Source organism: Conger conger, chromosome 1, assembly GCF_963514075.1.
Source record: "Conger conger chromosome 1, fConCon1.1, whole genome shotgun sequence".
Classification (NCBI taxonomy): Eukaryota; Metazoa; Chordata; class Actinopteri; order Anguilliformes; family Congridae; genus Conger; species Conger conger.
This window is the reverse complement of record NC_083760.1, coordinates 15654649-15676033: the sequence shown is the minus strand read 5'-3', so window position 1 is coordinate 15676033 and position 21385 is coordinate 15654649. Positions and strand designations below refer to the sequence as shown.

Genomic DNA, 21385 nt, shown 5'->3' with positions numbered 1-21385 from the left:
TTGTCCCCATTACACAGGTGTGTGAACAAGAGAGCAGTGTTGTCCCCATTACACAGGTGTGTGAACAAGAGAGCAGTGTTGTCCCCATGACAGAGGTGTGAGAACAAGAGAGCAGCACAGTCCCCATGACACAGGTGTGTGAACAAGAGAGCAGTGTTGTCCCCATTACACAGGTGTGTGAACAAGAGAGCAGTGTTGTCCCCATTACACAGGTGTGTGAACAAGAGAGCAGTGTTGTCCCCATTACACAGGTGTGTGAACTAGAGAGCAGCACAGTCCCCATGACACAGGTGTGTGAACAAGAGAACAGTGTTGTCCACATTAGATGTGTGTGAACGGGAGAAGAGCAAGGTTTCCCATTAGACAGCAACAAAACACACCTGTATCACACACAAAAGAGCCCATGAAGTGTTAACGATTAGCATCTCAGCCTTCATGATGCACGCTCATATTTCATTAAATATGATACACAGAGAGTCCAGAGAACAGAATTCCCACTGGCAATATTAACGCGTCTCTTGCCATTCACAGCAAGGTTTTGGTTATCAAATACCATCATGTGAATTTCCCCTTACAAATAGGAGACACACTCGCGCATGGAATCAGTTCTTTAACAAACAACATTTCCCTCTTCATGAGCAAGTCCAGCATGCCTGAGAATTCATTATGGCTATTAGTATAGCAGAGCTTCCTAACAACCGATCAAGTAAAGCTGTGCTTTTTCCCTCCAACAGGTTACTGTAGTTACAAGACATATTTATCACAGAAGGGGCTATGGTCAGACAATTCCCTTGGGTCTGAAATGCATATTTATGGGTTTTGTGAACGTTACCTTGACGTCCTTGAACTTGGTCATCACCACGTCGGCCGTGGTGGGGTGCAGAGCGGGGAGCTCCTCGTATAGGTTTGGGAAGCACACCAGAGACCCCAGCAGGATCTGGGCCTCCACTCTGGGGGCCTGCAAGAGGAACGGCTGGATGAGGAAAAACAACAGACACCTTTCCACGAGACCACGCCTAAAAAAAAGTCCTGGTGGACCCGTGTATGCTGGTGCCTCTTTCTTTTATAATTTGTTCAATAAGCTTAACACAGTGCAGGTTTGGCTCCATATTGGTTGCATAGTCTCTGAATTCTTTATGAGCGACCAAATGTTTAGTTTTGGTGGGTGGGTGTCCACATTTTATATCCTTTTATAACATTTGCAATACTGCACAATGTGAACAATGGGAATTTATTTCATCATGGCATGCAAAGTTATTCCCGACATAATGTGGCCTTTGAGGGTAAATCCCTCAAAGCATGAAAAGCACCTAATTAAGAAAAATTAACAGCTTGTGAAGTGCGGCTGGAACAAAAACCCAGCATCCACAGGGGTCCCCCAGGACCGAACTCGAAAACCACTGACCTAGAATATTCCATTCGCACAGTGTCCTGAGAATATGGGGCAAATTCGACACAGCGGTGTTTAAAACTTAAACGCCTTGATATCACACTGGTGACTTGACGCAGCTTGATGTCACACTGGTGACTTGACACAGCTTGATGTCACACTGGTGATTCGACACAGCGTGATACCATGTTGGCGACTCGGGGTGAGATTGGTCTTGGGGGAAGGGGCGGGGGCCGAACAGAGGCGTGTGCCTTGGGCTGAACGCGGCGGCGCAGGTCTCACGTTGAGGGATGAGCAGGCTGTCACTCTGCTGGCCGCCACAATGAAGTCCAGGATGAGCATGGTCGCCCCCGGCAACCCGATGGAGAAGAAGCGCGGAGAGCAGTGCTTGATGATCGTGTTGACGATGTCCTGAGGTTCAGAGGAATAAACACGTTTACAAAGGTCAAAGGTCACTGCCTACAAATGAAGGGGTGTGATGAGTGAATCTTCCCAGTGGCACAATGAGTTGTTGAAAGACAGGCTGAAATCAAAACCTTTTCCTGGAATTAGTCAATTCTTCATAACCATACTAACACACCTCAAATACGAAAAACTTTTTTTTTTTTGTTCCTCAACCACTTCCTGGAAAACAAGATTTTCCAGATCTTGTATTTACAAGATTTTCCGTCGATTTTCCCCTCCAATCTAGATCCTTCTCACACCATATTCCATAGTCCATATTCATTTGACATCAGTCAGATCAACTCCCTGCCCTTCAGGAGTTTCAGACCATACGATGGACCCCGAGCCCTTGACCTAGGGGCCGCTCACCTGGTCGAGGTGCAGCAGGCCGCAGTGCATGATGTTGTAGAAGTGAGTGAGGAAGTCGGAGTTGGGCGACACATCCTGCCGCCTCTTCATGATCTTACAGATGAGCTTGTAGGCGTGCAGCTTGCCCTGCTTGTACCTCTCCGTCAGCATGGTGGCCTGCGGAGACAGAACCGCGTGAGCTCCACTGCCGCAACGAGGGCTTTCGGAAATAAATAAAAAACGCCGCCCCTTACAGGTGTCAGAACCTGCCGTGTCCCATGGGGCATAGCGGGCGCGATTAGACGTCTAAAGATAGAGGAACTGACGATGGGCGCGATGGGCGCGACGGAAGTGTGTGAAGCCTCCTGCCGGGGCTGCGTCATTAACACACTCACTCTGAAGAGCCAGGGAGTCAGGATGCGCAGCGGTGGGATCAGGGCGGGGGGCCGAGGGGACGTCTGGTTGTCCAGCGATATTCCCAGGTTGTCTCTGATCTAGGGAGAGAAGCACAGGTCGCACTTTACAGTAAGGCTCATGAATTGCCATGAACTGACGTGGTTGTTCATTATGAATTAATGCCGTACAAATACATTATTTAAGCATTAAGTAGTTCATGTATTCGTTAACTACTAACTAATGCATAAGTTACGTTAATGTTTATACATTAGCAAACCACAGAATAAAGCGGTAAATTAGTTAACCATGAAGTGTTTTTTTTCACTTCAATATGAATTGGTATGAACATACATAGCTGAAATCAATTAAAGATGAAAAACACATTAACACAGCAGTCCAGACCAAGTTCTCAGTCGTTAGTTATATGCCAATTCATAACCTAAGTGTTAGCGAAACAGAAAGCACGTTAGCGGTACAGGGAAGTCCGTTGGTCCATGAGGCCGGTTACCTTGGCCAGGTTCTGCCACAGCTCACACAGGTAGTCGAAGACCTGCGCGTGGATCTCCGGGTCTTTGATGGAGTTCACATCTCCCAGAATGCCCAGCATCCTCCTCCACATCACTGTGGCGACGTCGGCGTGCCAGCCGGTGAGAGAGCCCCCGGCCATCACACTGCAGTCCTCCGTGGGAAACTCGCTGGTTTCTGAGAGAGAGATTTCAAGCAAATTGACATAAATCGTTTGTCTGGTAAATATATCCACTGAAGCAGTGAATTAAAACAAATTTATTTTATTTTACTTATAGTCCATTTTATTGATGAAACAAAGAGTTTCACCACTTGCATCCTCCTACCAAGTAGGGATGTCTATCCACTACAGTTTATGTAGTCGCTGCTACATTTTTCCAAAATTTATTTAAAGTGTATTTTTCCTTTTCTTTTTTGTCATATCATATATTTACTCATAACAGCTCTTGTTTTTTTTCCACAACCAAAGTTTTAGCAAGGCAAGGCAAGTAGGCTATATGAATAGAAAAATATGAAAAAATTACATTCTCCACAAGGGCATTTTCTGAGCACTGTGAGATTATACAGCTCGTGCCCCATACTCTGTTTTCCTGATGCGAATGTCTTGATTCAGAAGCAGAGTAAACACCTGTTCCAGGTGGGTGGTATGGGGATGGCATTCAAATGCACTTTAGGGGTTGAATGAATCTGGCATTTACTTCCAGGATCACCACTAAAAACATACCTATGACTATCACACACAGTACGGGTAAATCATATGGAGTTAAATAAAACGTATGAGAAAATGAGATTTACAGCGTACAGTACTAGTGTACAAGAAGTGAATACAATACCAGAGAGGTATATCATGACGCAGGATTACCGATTTAGCCGGATAAGTTCACAGAGTAAAACAAGGAACCGGTTTTTACTTCAGTCCACGTTCCTGTTTTGGAAGGGTTTCGGGTAAACTAAATCGTTAATCCTGCTTGAAGATACACCTCCCAGGTATTTTATTCCCTGTTTACGCGCTGGTCTGGGAATGCAATTTAAGTGCACACAAGAGCAGAGCTCACAAGCTCATCTGCATACAACACAGATAACACACTGCTCAAACACAGCATAGGATGTCATGCTGAGTTTTCCCCTGAAAAATCAAGTATTGTGCTCAGCTTACTTTCTTTAGTCAGACTAAATGTAACCATCAGAGCCATGGGAATACAGAGCAGGCCAGTATGCCATCATGCATGCACACAATGATTAATTCCTCACTTGCAGTCACCTTGCTTCCCTATTAAGGAACCGTGCTAAGACAATGACCCTTGATTGACATCTGACACTCGATGGAATCTAGACGTACTTTCTAGAACACGCACAGAATCATGCGGACAATGTGACAATACTGCTGCTGCAAACCAATAAGTCCAATAAGACACCATATAATAAAACTGGACTGTTCACCAGTCAAGGTGTGGAGCGATTGTGTGATGGTGACTACTGTAGGTTGGCTGACCATTTCGCTCAGTCTCTGCTCAAATAAGGCAGCTGAGAAAGTTCTAGGTACATTTGATGAAACTGAAATGACAGCCACTGGGACAAGTTCTATTTTAGAGCTGCTATGACAACTGTTAGGGGGGGGGGCAGTGATGCACACCACTATGCATCTTATTCAGTACAGCAGATGTTGTGACATATTGCAAATCGTTAGGGGCTTGTGTTACATATTTTTTATTACTCTTTTTCAAAGTTTTACTTTTGATGGTTAAAATTAACTTTATTCCGTCTGTCAGGCATTATACACCTAATTTGCAGCGAGTGATGATGAAAGTCAAGTTTCGTAACCCAAAAAATACTCATGCCATTTAGCACCAGTCACACAAATATGCAGAAATATGGAGCACATGGGACATCCCTGTGCACCATTATGCATTTAGCACTTACCAAGTATACTTAGTAGCTAGCCAGGAAAAAAACTAAGTTTGATATGCCAAGAAGAATGTGTAATATTTCCTTTGAAGGAACGCAATAGTAAGTACAAGGTAGCAAATTCAACATCATCCAAAAGGAAACATAATAATTATAAAGCACAGATCACGTTTAAAGGACGTGAGTGTTCCCAGAGCTTTTAAAATGCATGCTGGCTGCAACAGGTTAATATGGGGGTGAAAGCTGGAACAAAAAGACAGTTGTAATGAAGTGGCTACTCAGTTTACCAGTTGGAGATGGTTAGGAGGCTTGAACAGAGGAATGGCAGAATCAGATAACTGCACGGTTTATCATTAGCCTTCTACTGGAATACTAATCAAGCCGCAAACTTCCTCAAAGGTGTAAGTGTCCCGGCTGTGATTCTCTTCCAAACAGTGTTCCCTGTTGCTGCCCATGCGTGTGCAGGACAGAGTGGTGTGTAAGTGTGTGTGTGTGTGTGTGTGTGTGTGTGTGTGTATATGAGTGTGTGTGCGGGTGTGGTTTACCCAGGTCATCAGGAGTCTGCAGGACAGAATGGTGAAGTTTCTCGTCCAGCTGCAGGTCCTTGTGCTCCATGTTCTCCGCGTTGAGGGTGGCAGGGGAGGGGGTCTGGGACCGGGACCCCCCCAGGGAGTGAACAGGGGAGGCGCTCTCCGAACCTGGGGGAGGAACGCAGGGTCCTGCGGTTACCGATAGCACTGACGGGGGTGGGGGGCGACTGCAGACACACACACACACACACACACACACACACACACACACACACACACACCAGCATGCATATGCGCGCACACAGGTGCACGTGTACATGCACACACGTGTCCTGCGTTCCTGGCTTACCTGTAATGGTGACGGTATCAGCAGACAGGGCCTGCTGGCTCAGGCTGCTGGTCTCAGAGTCGATGTGTAGGGTGGTCAGGCTGGCCAGCTCCTGCTCCTCAGCGCTCTGCTGCTGTACCGAACACCCATCCAGCTCCAGAGAGCCCCCCGCACACACCTCTGGCCCAAAGTGGAAATCTACCCAAACACAGCGGTCACACCAGGTTACTGCACTGTGATATACAAACACACACCTCTGGCCCAAAGTGGAAATCTACCCAAACACAGCGGTCACACCGGGTTACTGCACTGTGATATACAAACACACACCTCGGGCCCAAAGTGGAAATCTACCCAAACACAGCGGTCACACCAGGTTACTGCACTGTGATATACAAACACACACCTCTGGCCCAAAGTGGAAATCTACCCAAACACAGCGGTCACACCGGGTTACTGCACTGTGATATACAAACACACACCTCGGGCCCAAAGTGGAAATCTACCCAAACACAGCGGTCACACGGGGTTACTGCACTGTGATATACAAACACACACCTCGGGCCCAAAGTGGAAATCTACCCAAACACAGCATTCACACCACGTTACTTCATTGTGACAAATATACAAACACACACCTCGGGCCCAAAGTGGAAATCTACCAAAACACAGCGGTCACACCAGGTTACTGTACTGTGACAGCAAGTGTCAAATGTACAAACACAAAGCTCACGGTCATGTCGTTTCCACAGTAGGTAAGAAAATGATTTTGAAGTCTGGTCACACAATAGACAACATATCATAGTTTGTTCACGAGAATTTACATTATCCATATAGGCTGCAATGGCACATTTGCAAAATCCTACAATACCCACAATGCATTACTTCACAAAAACAGGATGCATATTAGCAAGGGGAACTAAAAAAGCCAGAGGCTAATTTGGCATCCTATTCCTAATAATATCTGACACTGTATCTTCCAGATAGTCAGCTGGAGATATCTAATTAAAGCAACCCAGTCAGCAGGGGCATGAAGACACCATGACAAAACAAAGTGCTTACTATTAGTTACGAGTGACTTCACTTAGCGGCAGGTGCTTTCTGGTTTGTAAAGGAGCTTGTTCTGATGGATTATGTAGACTTGTCAATGGCAACACAAGGTGTTTGCTGCCAAACTGATCATCAACCAAACAAGCCAAATTAACTGAAACATTTCAGACGATGACTGATCGGCTTGCGCTGTACATCAGACTTAATTTCAAACCCTTTCCATTTTGTTCCTCCGACTACATTTTCCCTTCGTCAAACTCCTTACTTGACGTCCATCTTGTGGACTATCTCCAGCTGTATCTAGGCTAATGCGGCAGTCTTAGGTTAAAGCCATGTGACTGGTCGCCCTCGACGAGGGGGGGGGGGGGGGGCGTGACCTCACTTTCAAACTTGCAGCTGTCGGCCTGGAAGGCGCTGAAGGAGTCCGAGTGGCTGTCGGAGCTGATGACATCACTGCTGCTGGCGCTGGCCGGCGACGTCCACTCCGAGGGCACGCCCGGGTCGTCGATGGGCCGCATGGCGTTCTGCCGGGTCAGCAGGTCGGGCAGGTCTTTGGGTATCTCCAGGCTCCCGGGACTGCTGCCCCGGCGGGTCATGCCCTGCTGGAGACGGGACAGGGACGAGAGGGAGCCGCTTTTCAAATAACTCACCGTATCAATTATGACAGGCTGTGTGGAAACAGGGGGAAAGTGGAAAAGTTGGTAATGGCTCCATTAAAAACTGACCCATTACTGGCAGTAATACCAATAATCAGGTTTCTGCACTTCATTCATTTGGATAATGTTTCTTACAACTGGATGATTTGTCTGAAAAAGTACCAGAGGAGATACCGTTGTAATTTCCCATAATACTCTCGAGGCGTTGCACAGGGCTTGATTACAGCCTGTTTGATACCACAATTTAGAGAAATCACCAGCCGCCATTTAGAGAGAAGGCAGTGAGCATTTATCCCTGCTGAAAGGGTGAGGTGAGGAGACTCACAGATGTGCCCCTGGCCCTCAGCCGCTCCTGGATGAACTCGTCCATGGGGTCGCTGATGTTGGGGTTGCTGTTGCACGCGTCTCCGGACACGGGCCGCATCTTTTGGCTCAGGTCTTCTTTATTGGCTGGTTTCAGATAAATAACACATTTCAAATTTTCAGTTATACAATTCGGTGCGCTCCTAGTCATCAATATACTCGCTTATATATAACTTATAACCTACATCCCTCACATTTATAGCAAAACAACAGACACAGATATTAGAGGTTAATGCTGCGCACACACACACACAATAGGTTCTGAATTGCATAATAATCCAGCCTTAAAATATTAGCAATTAGCCTTTAGCATTTACAAAAGAAGCTTATGAGAGTACAAACTTCACAGTGCCAGTGACATTGGTGAGAATAACATTAAAAATGTTTACTTCAAAGTCATATTTACTATCCCACAATAAATAGTAATCATACACTAGTTTCTTGTCAACCTAAATCCCTCAAACTCACAGCAAGACAAGTTGAGGAACAAAAAAAAGAATAATTAAATGAGTGGAATAGTAAAAATTAAACAAGAGCCCTATGTACAAATATAGGTGAGCATGACCAAGAAAATCAACCATAAAAAAGAAGCCAACACACAACCGATTACAACCAATAAGCAATGCAGGAGCTACTCACAGGTCATGCAGTCCCAAACACAGATAAAATACCTTGCGTTCTCCAGGGCATGAATAGAACAAGAGTAGGCATTAGTTGACTGGTAAAACTGCACTTAAAGGAGATGGGAGGCTGTGAGCATGTTAGGGGTCACTGGAAGATGAGAGGTCCATCCCAAAGCAGTGTTAAAAGTTATCAGGCTCAGCCTCAGCACAGCGCTCTGATCCACTACAAAAAGAGACAGACAAGACTGGCAGTTCCAAAGCTAGTTTCACCTTCTCCTCGAACCGCGGTTAGTGTTAGCCCCCTACTCTCGACTCCCTGCCTCGCATATTAGCTTTACTATGAAATTCCCATTCCAAGTGACCTACAGTGGCCTTGTACCAAGCTACTTGCAGACAGAGAGAATTTGGGGTTGTCACTGGCTAAGTTTCTAAGGCAACCCAAACTGTAATATCCCATTCTTTGATAGCAGACTACAGACTGTGATGGATAGCTTACATTTTCTCAGTTGGAAAAAAAATACATATTTCCTCTTATCGTTTAGTACTTCTGCAAGCTTGTTTCTGTGCTCAGGAAATGAGTATGTCCTATCTAAAGGTGTGCACTGCCCTCTGCTGGATGAACATAGTATACCGTTTCCGAGCACTGGCTTAAATGGCTGGTTCAAAATACTTATAAGTAAGGACTGTACCAGTCTTTGAAGTGACAGACAGTTTAAGTTTCTTGGACATGAAAGCCCTTTGCATTTGCATGTGCAATAATTCATATGAATAACAACCATTCACTTTATTTTTCCATTTACTGGCAAGGGGATGGGGTGGAAATGACACCTGCAGAATATATACATTAGAACCTCAGAGATCCGAACCTCAGAAAATGGTCAACCGAAAAGGGAATGAAATCCGAAGTATAACATTTATACAAAAATTACGACAGCTAAACGCCAACGATGAGAGTGGTCTTTACGCTGTTGCTAAATAGTAGCCTACACGGAAAGTACCGGTCTTAAGAAAGTACGAGGAAAAAAACCGCTGTCGGATGGAAGCGAGAAGTAGGTAAACAGTTTAAAATCGGTTTTACAGTTATACAAGTTTGCGTCAAGCAGTTGACGATAGCCAATGCATGCTGCTACTTTCGTTTGCCATATACACAAGAGGGCAAAGCCTTCGTATTCATTCAGTCACTAATGTCAACTTCCAAACGAAAATATTACTTGCCTGTGGATAAATAGTAGCCTGATTAACCCACCTATAAATGGTATAATTTTTGCTACCACGCTCCGTTTCGAATCCCGAATGAACGGCCTTAAATTTGAGATAGCTGTCAGTAATATGTATCTAACATCCATAAGGAGAACGAGTAAACACGTAACACGTAAAAACGCCACGATTAGGTTACTCCAACGGCTTTTTGTTCCACCATCCTCTAAAAGCGTGTGGATGTCAGATGACCTCGTCTACTGCAACTGTCGGATGGAATCTATGCTTATTATAGAATGCTTGGATCTGTAATAAACATACAGCATGCAAGACAGCCGATGTCGCACAGTGTATACCCAACTTAACCAATTTAAATAAAGGTAATGGCGTAAATATATTTTAAAGTCACTCAGTTCCGAAAATTCCAAATTCCCGATGCATTCGATTCTCTGAGGTTCTACTGCAGGTGTCGGTGGAAAGAAGATTGTATTGCCCATGGGAACTGTACAGCAGCATTACAAGCTTGTGATCCAGGCAGCACAAGCGTTAGCTGCTTTACCGCCCAAGTGTTAAGGTCTGCTTACGTGGCGACAGCAGTGACGCCTTAGCGGTCGTGTAACTGCCGAAAACCTGCCGTTGTGCCGTGTTTTTCCTCAGATAAGCTACGTGTCTCGGTGGGAGAAGGCTTGGAGGAGGCGTGAGGCCGCATGCAGCATCCAGACAGAGGGGGGAAAGCAGAGATTATGTCCCAAAAGCCGGAGGAAAGGAGGGCCGTCCTGAGGGGGGGCACTCTTTGGACTTTGGTTTTTCTTTTTCTGATTGCGCTACAGACTTTAAAAAGGAAATACAAAAAGCTTAATTCAATTGGCATTCAGCAAAAAACCAAACATAAGGGGAAGGGGGTAAAAAAGGGACAGGCGCTTTTTTTGCTTTTTTTTGTTGGTATAAAACGATCTTCGATTTGGTGACGGGAGCGCCACTCAGTTCTCACCTGGTGCTTTCCTTCCAAAATAGCCCATTACATGAGTGTACAGCTCCCTCAGGGGTGCCTCGGCTGCCACTTTGCTCTGCCGCTGCGGGGACACGTGAGCCTTGGGCTTGGAGAGAGCATGTACGACAGATTTATACACCCCGCCCAGCGCCCCCTGCTGCTGCTGCGAGTGACTGCACCCCGACTCCTGCGAGCGGGAGCGGGACCGGGGCCGGATGGAGCCGCGGACCAGCCGGCTGCGGGCCGGGGCCTCCCTCTCCGCTGGGTCCCCGCAGGGCCCCTCAGCCGCACCGTCCCGGGCCTTCTGGGGCTGCTCGGCACCCCCCGAGGGGTGGCTGCTGCTGCTAAAGTGGCTGAGCTTGCGCAGCCTGGTTTTCCAGTGCGCCTCCTTGGAGTCGAGGGGGTTGTGGAACTGCACTGACTCGGTGGAGGGGCGGAAGCTGACGTGCACGCCGCCGTGCCGCTTCTTGCCGCGGGCCAGCCGGGGCCTGAGGCCGGCATGGGGCCGGGGGCTGCCGGCCTGGGCGCGGGGGTCCTGCTGGGGGGCGGCCGAGGGGAGGGGGGCGGAGGAGTCCCTGCCTGCAGAGACCGGCTCGCCCTGGCCCTCGCCCGCTTCCCGCGCTTGCGGAGAGCCCTCCCCGTCCTCCACCCAGCCCCCCCGCGAGGGCCAGCGCTCCTCCTGCTCCAAGCACTCGTAGAAGCTCTGCTCGGGCAAGCTGTCCTCATCGGCGGAGTCAGCGCTGCCCCCCTCCCCGGCCTGCGGCCTGTCTGCCGGGGAGCCCTCCTCCTCCATCCACTCCTCCGCCCTGTGCCTCAGGTACTCCTTGAGGGAGGACAGCAGGTCGTCCTCCTCGCCCTCCTCCCCGTCGGGCGGCAGGGGGGGGGCGGGGGGCAGGGGGGGAGCGGGGGACTGGGAGCGGGGCCCTACCATCTGGCACAGGTGGTCATAGATGCTATCCCCCACCTCCAGGGAGGAGGCCCTGCTGCCTTCGGCCCCCATCACGAGGGGGCTGGGGGGGCCGGGCTGGCAGGGGGGAACGGGGGACGGACTGTCGAGGACAGGAAGTGCACCTTTGACCCGCTCGGCGATGAAGGGCTCCATGATGTCGGACGTGCTGCTGCTGCGGGGGAGGGGTTGCTCCTCGCCGGACACGGAGAACACCTCACAGGGGGGCGTCTCCTCGCTCTGGGAGAAGTGGCGGGTGCGGGGGCCACGGGCCGCCGGCGGGGGGTCCTCCAAATCTATTGGGAAAACACACACACAAGCGCAGCTCGTCGGAGGGGTTTCACACCCAGAGAGATCAAAGGGGGAGAGGAGGGGGAACAGGGGCCAAGGGGACAGCACAGGCAGGCACAAACAAAGCAAAAAAATAAAATAAAACAAACAACCACAAAGGAGCATACCTCTGAAGTTTAAAAAGCTGTATTTTTGACTGAATTATCAGAAAACACCACATCAAACCATAACAGGCAGACGGTCAGCAACATATGGGTAAATCCAAGTCAGAACCCTTTTTAATCCTCACCGATTTGGCCATGCGTATTTGGCCTCATAAGAAACCCTTGGAACCGAAATTACACTTGAGAGATATGGTAACAAAGTTAGGGCAAATGAGCATGACTCCATGATATTGACTTTGCCATATCTACATTACTATAGGTCATAGTGAAATGAGTGTTATCATTTTAAAGGTTTCTATACATACATATTATGTTAAAGGCAACAGAATTATGAACAATTATACATTACCTTGAAAGTTGGTGTGCAAAAAACGTATTAATCAAAAAGGATCAAATTAGTATCAAAGTTAGGTTATAATGTTATCAAGACGTCCAGAAAATTTGGTGCCATGTTTTTGAGTTGTTGCCAAGATATGATTACTTATCTGAAGTGGTATCACATCACAAATTCCTATTGTTTAAATGATCATTGCTAACAGAAAGTCAGGCACAAAAAAATTGAATGCACTACCTTCTCATTGGTCACGCTAATTTGCCCAAAGTTATCTCATATCTCCCTAAATAATGATCAGAGAAAAAGTGTAATTTTGGTTCCAGGGGTTTCTTATCAGACCAAATAAGCATGCCAAATCTAATTAAAATCTGTGACAATGTGGTCCGAAAGTGTGTTGAATTGACCTGGACTTACCCATCTACAGGAGGCACAAAGAGAAAAGTAAAAAATAAAAATTACATGAATAAACACAATCTTTTTGCACAATACAATTTTCTCTCTCCAGACACCAAACCTCATTGTACATTGCATGCCATTTCAAGCAATCGATGGCATGAGTTTACAAGAATAAGCAGATGAAATTAATGGACACAATTTTCCATATGAAACGCGGTAATGGAAACCATCAGATTCAGAGAATAGAGATAAAGAGAAGCATCAACATAGCGATGAATGTCGGGCACAAATTAAAACGCAAATCCACAACAAGACAAAGATACAAGTAGGTGGGTGAGCTCCAGTAAATGTCAGCCAACCACAAACTTGTAAAAAACAAAAAACACATCAGATAAGAACAGACACATGCAGGGGTACAACATTCTTCAAGTGCCTTTTTGACGCATCGTGAAAACAAACGGCAAACCACATTTGACGACAAAAAGCAGGACTGAAACCAGACACAGATGAACAGAGGGCTCTGATGAACAGTGGGAGGGGATAAAGTGGAGAAAGGGAGAGAGGCAGCAAGCGAGCAAGCGAGCGAGGATCAGGGAGTCGCGTAGATACGGACTGGCAAGCAGAGGAGGGAGGTGCAGATACAAGTAGAGTCGGCTCTACCTGACAGTTCGTCAGCTAGGGGAGTGAGGACAGAGTCAGGCAGGAGAGGGTGGAGAGAATGGATCAGGACAGGTGCGCTTTTAGCACTGCGGATAAAGGCTGAAGACAGGAGGCTGTCGCCCGTGGAGCAGCTTCGCAGGGCTTCGGGACACAAGGAGACACCAGAAGAACACACACAGAAACAGAGAAAGAGAGGGGGAGGGGAGAGAGAGTAAGGACTGTGACGGCAAGGCAAAGCGGTGGCCCGTTAGAAGGACAGTAGAGAGGAAACGAAGAGGTTGAGGCCGAAGGCGGACGGGGGCCTTCTGCGCCCCAGGCTCCATTCTGTCAGCTATGGGCTATAATAGGGGCAGCACAGGGTTTGGGGTCAAGGGTAAAGGGTCAAAGGGCTGGTCCATCTCATTCCATTGGCCAGCATACTAGAATTCTTTAGCAAGATTAATTCATTCACGTACCAACTGATTGAATTTTCTAAAAGCATGCTAAACTTAAACATCTATAAAGGCGACCTCCAGACCTGACAACACAATTATTCCTTTTCATTTAGTCACTCAAAGCAGGTAGCCTGGAAATCCAAAGAGCTTGAAGCTGAGAAGCACATAGCATTTTATACGTCTATTTGATCACAGATGGGCTGATAATCCTAAAACTGAGAAGTGGGGATCACCATAACCCCTACATGCAGAGAATGCACCATTCCTGCACGAAGACCATAGGAATCCCAGCACTTCAATATTACATGTATCCATTCCTTACTCTTTTTGGCCAGGGGGGTCTAAACTCATCAAATCCAAAGGGATGACCACCAAGGTTCAGGCACAATCACAGTACAGCAGCAGCTACAGGAGCGTGCGTTGGACACTCACCCACGGTCTTCTGGCGGACGATGCTCCTGGCCTTCTCGATGCCCGGGGAGCCGGCTGTGGTGGCGCTGCGCTGCCTCATAGGAGCCTGGGCCGGCTGGTCTCGGCTCCAACCTTTGGAGAAAGACCTGTCCACCGACAGCTTCTGGCACTCGTGAGCTACCCCTGGAGGATCCATGGAAAAAAAAAAAAAACCACATAACCAGGTTCAAATAACAACTAGGGTCGATCCTTTGTTCAGTTCCAGGTTAAGCAGTAGAGCCAGTTTAGTTCTGGATTGAAATTCTGCGCAATCCAGAACATCCAACTGAACTCTTTACCCAGGGATCTCAAACTTGGAAGCAGGGTGTGGACCATTTAGACAATGTCAAACGAGGCATTTAAGTCGGGGAAACTCAAATCTGGCACTGCTGGCTTCTTTCTGTTCGATCTTGTAATTAGTTGATTGATTAATGCCACCGATTGGCTAGATTCAACTCACCTGGAGTCCCAGGTTTAAACTAGTCCTGATTAGATGGTCAGAATAAAACGGGTAGTTGTGCTGGTCTCGAGGGCCAGATTTGAGTATCCCTGAGTGAAGTGCTGAAATGGCTGATGAAGAGCAGGCCTCGCATTGACCACGTGACCGCTCACCTTTGCCCTTGTGCTTCTTCTGCTTCTGCTCGCTGAGCTTGTCCAGGGGCAGCTCGTTCAGGTCCAGGCTGTACAGGTTCCGCGCCAGCACCTTGGTGAGGGTCTCCATGGTGAGGGACCACTCCGTGACCAGCTCCTCCCAGCAGGTGAGGGAGGAGAGCACCAGCAGCAGGTCGTCCCACAGCTCCCGGGAGATGGACACGTTCAGGTTCCCTTTGATCCAAGCCACGATCAGGGTCTGAGTAAGGGGACGACATGTAACCACAGTCATTCTAGCTGACACTTACCAAAGCAACTTACAGTTCATTTGACAAAGCAGGGGCCAATCCCGCCAGGAACAAAGTGGGGTTAAGGGCCTTGCTCAAGGGCGACCACCCTTGCACCCTTATAGGTTCCAGTCAGGCACCCGAGCGACTAGGCTATAAGCTGCCACATGGCCATGCGAAGCCCAACGGAGAGTATGTGACAATACATTACAAATTCCTTTCAAGTCATGCTTCACGACTCAAGGTTCGATCACCAGGTGACCCAGCACTTGTGTCCCACTACCTGAAAGACAGCCCCAGCCAGTCTCCCAGAGAGAGTCATGGTCTTCTTCCCGGGAGGCATGATGGAGGGCGGCCTCTTCATCACACAGTCTGTCACCCTGAGGAGCACCAGCAGGATCTGCTCCCTGTGGACCCAGAGAACAGTTAGTGGGCGGGACACAATTGCGCAAGCCAGGCTTCGACACGGACAAGAGGAGGAGAGAACAGAGTAAGCCAGGCTTCCAGATGGACAAGAGGGGGAGAGAACAGTGTAAGCCAGGCTTCCACACGGACAAGAGGGAGAGAGGACAGAGTAAACCAGGCCTCCGTGAGAGTTGAACCAGTACAACAGTGTAAACTAGGCCTACGAACTAGAAGGGGTCAAAACAGCTGCTTGAAGCCTCTATGACCCTACCATGTTTTCTGGTCCATGGTTTCGTGCATGACCAGGCTCCGGTAAATGTTCAGGACCCGCTTGCACATGTCGATGTGCCCCTCCAAGAGGAACTTCACATCGTTGGCCGGCTCCAGCAGGAACACATTGCAGGAGTTGGTGATGAAAACCTGGAAAGAAATTATTACGGAATTATGCAGGGATAATGACAAGGCTGGAGAAACATCCGCAAAGGCTGTATCGTTGCTGAAGGATCCTCCGGGGACCTACTCGCTCCAAGGAGCATTTACCGGATTGGAATGTCCTAAAAGATTATTACATTTCAGTTATATAGGGACTTACAGCTGATTAGACTAAGCAGGGGCCAATCTCCCCTGGAGCAATGTGGGGGTTAAGGGCCTTGCTCTAGGACCCAACATGGTTGCACTGGTTACACTGGGGCTTGAACGACCAACCATCCGCACCTTAGCCACTAGGCTATAGGCTATAGGCTGCCCCCCAGTGGCAGCTAAAAGGTTGTGGACCTTGATGGATTTCCGGGTCCCACGAGGACCAAAAAGACGAGGGCGGATAAAATAAGCAATTGGAGTGAACTCCAAAAGAGCAGAAGGGGGCTAAACACACCTGCAGAGTGGCCTGTACGCCTGCATGCACACTGTACTCCAGCAACTCGTTCTCCCCCATTTTGCTGAGGGCACCCTGGTAGGAGGCGGTCCGGTTCCAGCTGGGGCTTCTGGCAGGGCCAGATGTGTCATCTGCGTTCTGCTGAAGTCACAGAGTAAACACACAGTACTTAAACCCTGGTCTTTTTAAGCATAACTACCGCAAGATCCAAAGAGTGCTATATGAAAACGACTGTTATACTATTGTTCTGAGCTCCTATTAAAACCCTACTAAATGTTTTCAACTTTCTCAATTTTCTCAACCAAAGCCAAAACACCTTGGGATTTGGGTTGAGCCACTTCATATTGGCTAAGGACTGAAAGGGTTAAATACAGAAAAAAGTCCTTTAACATTCCCTCTTCCAGTGCACCATCATGCCCTTTGCTCCAGCCTGGATTCCCACCTCCTCCTTCCCTTTCTCGGGCACGTGCTCGGTGACGGGGTCCAGGTGGGCGGCAGCAGAGGCGGAGAATAGGCGCTCCTCCTCGGGCTCCCTCATGAAGACCGGCTTGTCCTCCTGCGAGATCCACTCCTGGTAGACCCGCACCACCTTGCGCATGGCGGCCGCCTCGCAGATGGGCAGCAGGAAGGCCTGTCGGCACCGTCGCACAAAGTGACTCCCCTGTCCCTCAGATCTAACCTGCTGCAAGCCAACTGCAGGACAGCCAGCAGCAGATCAATACTGTTCCATTACGTTTTATATGCACAGCGGTGTTTACAGGTCAAAAAGATGCTTTACGGGGGGGCATAAAAAAGACAATTGGGGAAAAAAATATATTACCAACTTCATAACTTCATTATGTTAAAAACAAAATGAACAACAATGAACAAATGGCAACTTTAATGCCTGAATTCCTTTCAGTGTTGGTGTCTTTCAGTGTATGGCTGTAAAATGTGAGTATTTTTTAATAAACGTCAATGTTCTATTCCATGACCACTGGCCCCTGGCACAACCCCTTTTAAAAGATGGAGGGGGAGGTGGCTCGGCCCTACCTGGCGGAAGACCTCAGTGATGAAGTTGACGTTGGTCCTGGAGCAGCAGAAGACCTTGCGCACCACCTCGATGTCGGTGAGGTGCTCCTCGTCCACGCTGCAGAGACTGGAGGAGCTGGGCTCCCTCTCCGTCAGCGTGCTGGTGTTGGAGTGCGACTGTTCGGGTTCTGCGCCCCCGTCCAGGGCCTCAGGCCGCGGGCCCCCCTCCTCACGGGCGGCCAGCCCCGCCGCCGCTTTCTGAAAGTGCCAAGCACATTCCCCCCCCCTCCCGTTACTCCACCGGCCCGCACAAGAAACCACCTGCTAATTAACTCCAATTGGGCCTGCTGTGAAAGAACTTTATCACACCATTAACTAGTTGAGTCTTTACATCACCTGGAGATCTACCATCCTGTATGGTTCAAACATCCCTCACAAAGCATACCTCACTCCACAGCTAGAGATTTAATTGAGCTGCTAACTAATAGAATCAGGTGTGCCAAATTAGGGTTGAATGAAAATGTAGCAGAAGGTAGATAGTGAGGAACATGGTTGGGCACCACTGTTTTACATGCATGTCAGGTGGCGCTGTGACTGCAGCCCTACCTGGATGTTCTTTGGCACGTTCTCTCCGTCCACCCCGGGGATGTGGGTCCCCGTGTTGGAGCGTGACTCCAGCCAGAAGGACACCAGCCAGCGGATGAAGATGACGCGGGCGTTCAGGAACATCTCCTTAGTGCAATAGATGGGCTCATTGGTCTCTGCGTCTCTCTTTACGACGACGTAATGAGGCTTTGGTCTCATGTGGGGAACCTCTGTGGGCAACGACAGCATATGGCAAATTGTGAGCATAGAATGTGTGAATGAGTTATTTATTTCACATTTTAGAGACAATTGAATGTAAAAAATATATATATAGATGTATATATATTCATATATATATATATAATTGACATTATATTATGCCAATATTCTTTATACAAAGTGTGTGTGTGGAAAAACTTAAACGGCTTGCGTCGGAAACTAAAAGAACAGCAAGGACTACATGCCCCATTTCCAGTGTGGCATGTGCTACTAATTTTAGCAGCCAGCCAATCGCAGAGCCACTTGACTGTTTCTCACAGTGCATGGAAGTAAACTGGCACCAGCAGAGTCCTTATTTCGTCTGCCTGCTCTCAGCGGAGGCAGTCTGCTTTCACTCATTGCAGATGGTGGAAGGTCACTGTTGACACAGTTACTTTTTATTAATCACTTGCTATTCAAGTCCTATTTATAACAGGCTGAAACGGACTGGAGTTCTGAAAGGAACGATGTGTATTTTGGTCTTTTACTCACTTACCATTTCATTTTCCATTCTAAAACCGATCACAGAGCTTTGCAGTACAAAATACAACAAGCGAATGGTAAACATGTTGTCCATTACATTAATGGCATTTGGCAGACGCTCTTAGACTAAGCAGGAGACAATCCTCCCCTGGAGCAATGCAGGGTTAAGGGCCTTGCTCAAGGGCCCAACGGCTGTGCAGATCTTATTGTGGCTACACCGGGGACTTAACCACCGACCTTGCGGGTCCCAGTCAGGCACCTTAACCACTACGCTACAGGCCACCCTCACCCCCATGCACTATTGCCACCTGACGTTGGGAGTAGCAATGAAGTAAAGCTTTTAAAGGATAAATGGGAGACTAACTTCAAGTAGGTCAAAGCTAAATTGGTAAGTCAAACTGAACTAAGGCAAGTTATAATGGCTTCATCGCCCCCTAGTGGTGGACACATCATAGTATAGTGTGACCAACGACCGAACAGAGACCAATTAATAGCCCTTCCCCACAATTTCATCAGGTGGGGGACCAAAAGTGCTTCTGCTGAATGAAAGACCAAATGGCCCAATTTTGAAAACGAAATGTTTGGCACACATTAAACTTTTAAACTCCCAACTATTAAACGATTCAACTCCCAAGCTTGTTCACAACTCATTACCTGTTATTGCACACTGCATTTCAATATGCAGTGCCAGCACAGTGCAACTAATGAGCAGCTTCAGGAACTAAGAGACCAGGAGTACATCTAAATGTTCAACACCATAATGCGGAACAATGGAACACTGATTATACGCTTCAATTGTTAACGTGGAAAGAACTGGCCAAGGCAGTGTTAGACGATCACCGTTTCATTACGTTTTTTTCTGAACTGTGGCCAATGAAATCATCACGTACGGTCATTCATAAAGATACGGTAGTTAAGACTTTGGAAAATCCCCAACAATATCCCCAATGTTTTAAACATTGACTCAACAGTGCCTTGTAGTTACACTAAAAGGTAATACAGCAATGGACAGGTCATTACGGCCTTCCTTCAGTGCAAATGAAGGAGGAGCATGAATAGATTATTGCATGGTTAATCTAATCCATCGCAAAGTCATAGATCGATACTGCTGCACTACAGTAATCTTTCCTTACTGCCATGTAAGGTAGTCATCACTGAGGCTTTGGTCTCTTGGACAATGGCTGGGATTCAACATTTGTTTTAATCCCCAAGAAAAAGATAAATACAAAAAATCAATCACACTTTGAAGTGCGAGCCAAAGTGAAGGACAATTGTTGATTGAATCTCAGCCAGTGTCATAATCTGCTATTTTAAGAGCAGACTGAAGTCCTGGAAAGCACTTACACAAGTTCCTGGCATAACAGGAAACTGGTCCTTCTAAGTAGTTTTACTTTGAATGCCGTGGATATTAATCCACGGCAATCAAATAATCAAATAAATAGAACTTAGTTATAAGATTTCAGTTCTTTCATTTTATTTTTTTCTTTATTTTTTCAAAACCAACTGCATCTTGTAAGTTCTCCCCACGAAACAATATCCCCCTGATTCCATCAATTGTCTCGGAGGATAAGGTATGGTGCTTACAATTATCTGGCCGAGAACTAGAATAGATGCATTCATACTACATGGCCTATTTAATACAGAAACAAAGGCACAGGCATATAGACCCAGGGTTGGTGGCCTTACCCAGTAGGGGACTGTACAAACTGGTCTCCTTGGAAAAGTTGGGAAAGATATGGGGAAGGTAATACTTCTTGAAGTTTCCAAACAGGAAAGCAAAGCCCTTTTCGTGATTTTCCTTGCATTTCCATTCCAGACTCTTCGCCTGCAACACACAACATAACCTTTATTTCTGCAACCGACATCTCAGACAAGCATTATACGTTCCATTTTCAGATTTTATTGAGAACTGAACAGCCACTCTGTGGTGACCAGTCTGCAGCACAAACATGGCAGGGCAATAAATATTTAAAAACATCCAAAAATGCAGCCTGATGGGAGTGGGCAGCACCACCTTTGAACCAGGCTCGGTCAGCTGGTTTAAGCTGGGGTCAGCTTCGACATGCGAGCGACAGCATGCAGACAGGGACTGTAGCAGGGGCTCTCCGGGGATGCGTCACGCCAAGGTACATTAGTCGTGTTAGTCAAAAGAAATGAGTACCTGGTTTACCATGTATTTCAAAAGTGCTTCTAAGAAATAGCCAGTGAGGTCTTCCTGGCCTTTGTCCCCGGACTGAGGGGGAACCAGAGGGCTGATTTCCTCTGGAGTGACTTGCGCTGTGGGGAGAAGAGAGAACAAACACATCCACGTCACGGAGAGGGAAACAATGCCAGCTACATCCACAAACCCAGATCAGGAACTCTGAAACGTCTCCACTTCCTCTTATGAAACAATGAAACACTCGCCTACAGTAAACAGGACATTTCCGTACTTTATCAACAACGAAATGCAAACATACGAGTCCCCCTG

The 21385-nt window shown here is 47.5% G+C and overlaps 1 protein-coding gene across 7 annotated transcripts in view; it reads right to left on the bottom strand.

Moving 5' to 3' along the window:
• Nucleotides 1–21385, bottom strand: part of ralgapa1 (Ral GTPase activating protein catalytic subunit alpha 1) — a 64864-nt gene that overhangs the window by 33920 nt on the left and 9559 nt on the right. For 2 of the 7 annotated variants that reach the window (XM_061229002.1, XM_061229239.1), the window contains exons 7-26: nucleotides 21077–21192; nucleotides 20602–20740; nucleotides 18196–18404; nucleotides 17611–17847; nucleotides 17021–17209; nucleotides 16579–16719; nucleotides 15976–16124; nucleotides 15583–15706; nucleotides 15034–15271; nucleotides 14404–14565; nucleotides 10747–11988; nucleotides 7898–8022; nucleotides 7299–7518; nucleotides 5888–6064; nucleotides 5554–5706; nucleotides 3087–3280; nucleotides 2578–2676; nucleotides 2204–2359; nucleotides 1673–1801; nucleotides 833–958 (exon numbers count right to left, since the gene is read on the bottom strand). In XM_061229002.1, the coding sequence (XP_061084986.1) occupies nucleotides 833–958; nucleotides 1673–1801; nucleotides 2204–2359; nucleotides 2578–2676; nucleotides 3087–3280; nucleotides 5554–5706; nucleotides 5888–6064; nucleotides 7299–7518; nucleotides 7898–8022; nucleotides 10747–11988; nucleotides 14404–14565; nucleotides 15034–15271; nucleotides 15583–15706; nucleotides 15976–16124; nucleotides 16579–16719; nucleotides 17021–17209; nucleotides 17611–17847; nucleotides 18196–18404; nucleotides 20602–20740; nucleotides 21077–21192 (4325 nt within the window). Of the gene's footprint in view, nucleotides 1–832; nucleotides 959–1672; nucleotides 1802–2203; nucleotides 2360–2577; nucleotides 2677–3086; nucleotides 3281–5553; nucleotides 5707–5887; nucleotides 6065–7298; nucleotides 7519–7897; nucleotides 8023–10746; nucleotides 11989–14403; nucleotides 14566–15033; nucleotides 15272–15582; nucleotides 15707–15975; nucleotides 16125–16578; nucleotides 16720–17020; nucleotides 17272–17610; nucleotides 17848–18195; nucleotides 18405–20601; nucleotides 20741–21076; nucleotides 21193–21385 lie in introns of those variants that run through there. The other 5 variants (XM_061229323.1, XM_061229083.1, XM_061229391.1 and 2 more) reach the window with 5 other exon arrangements.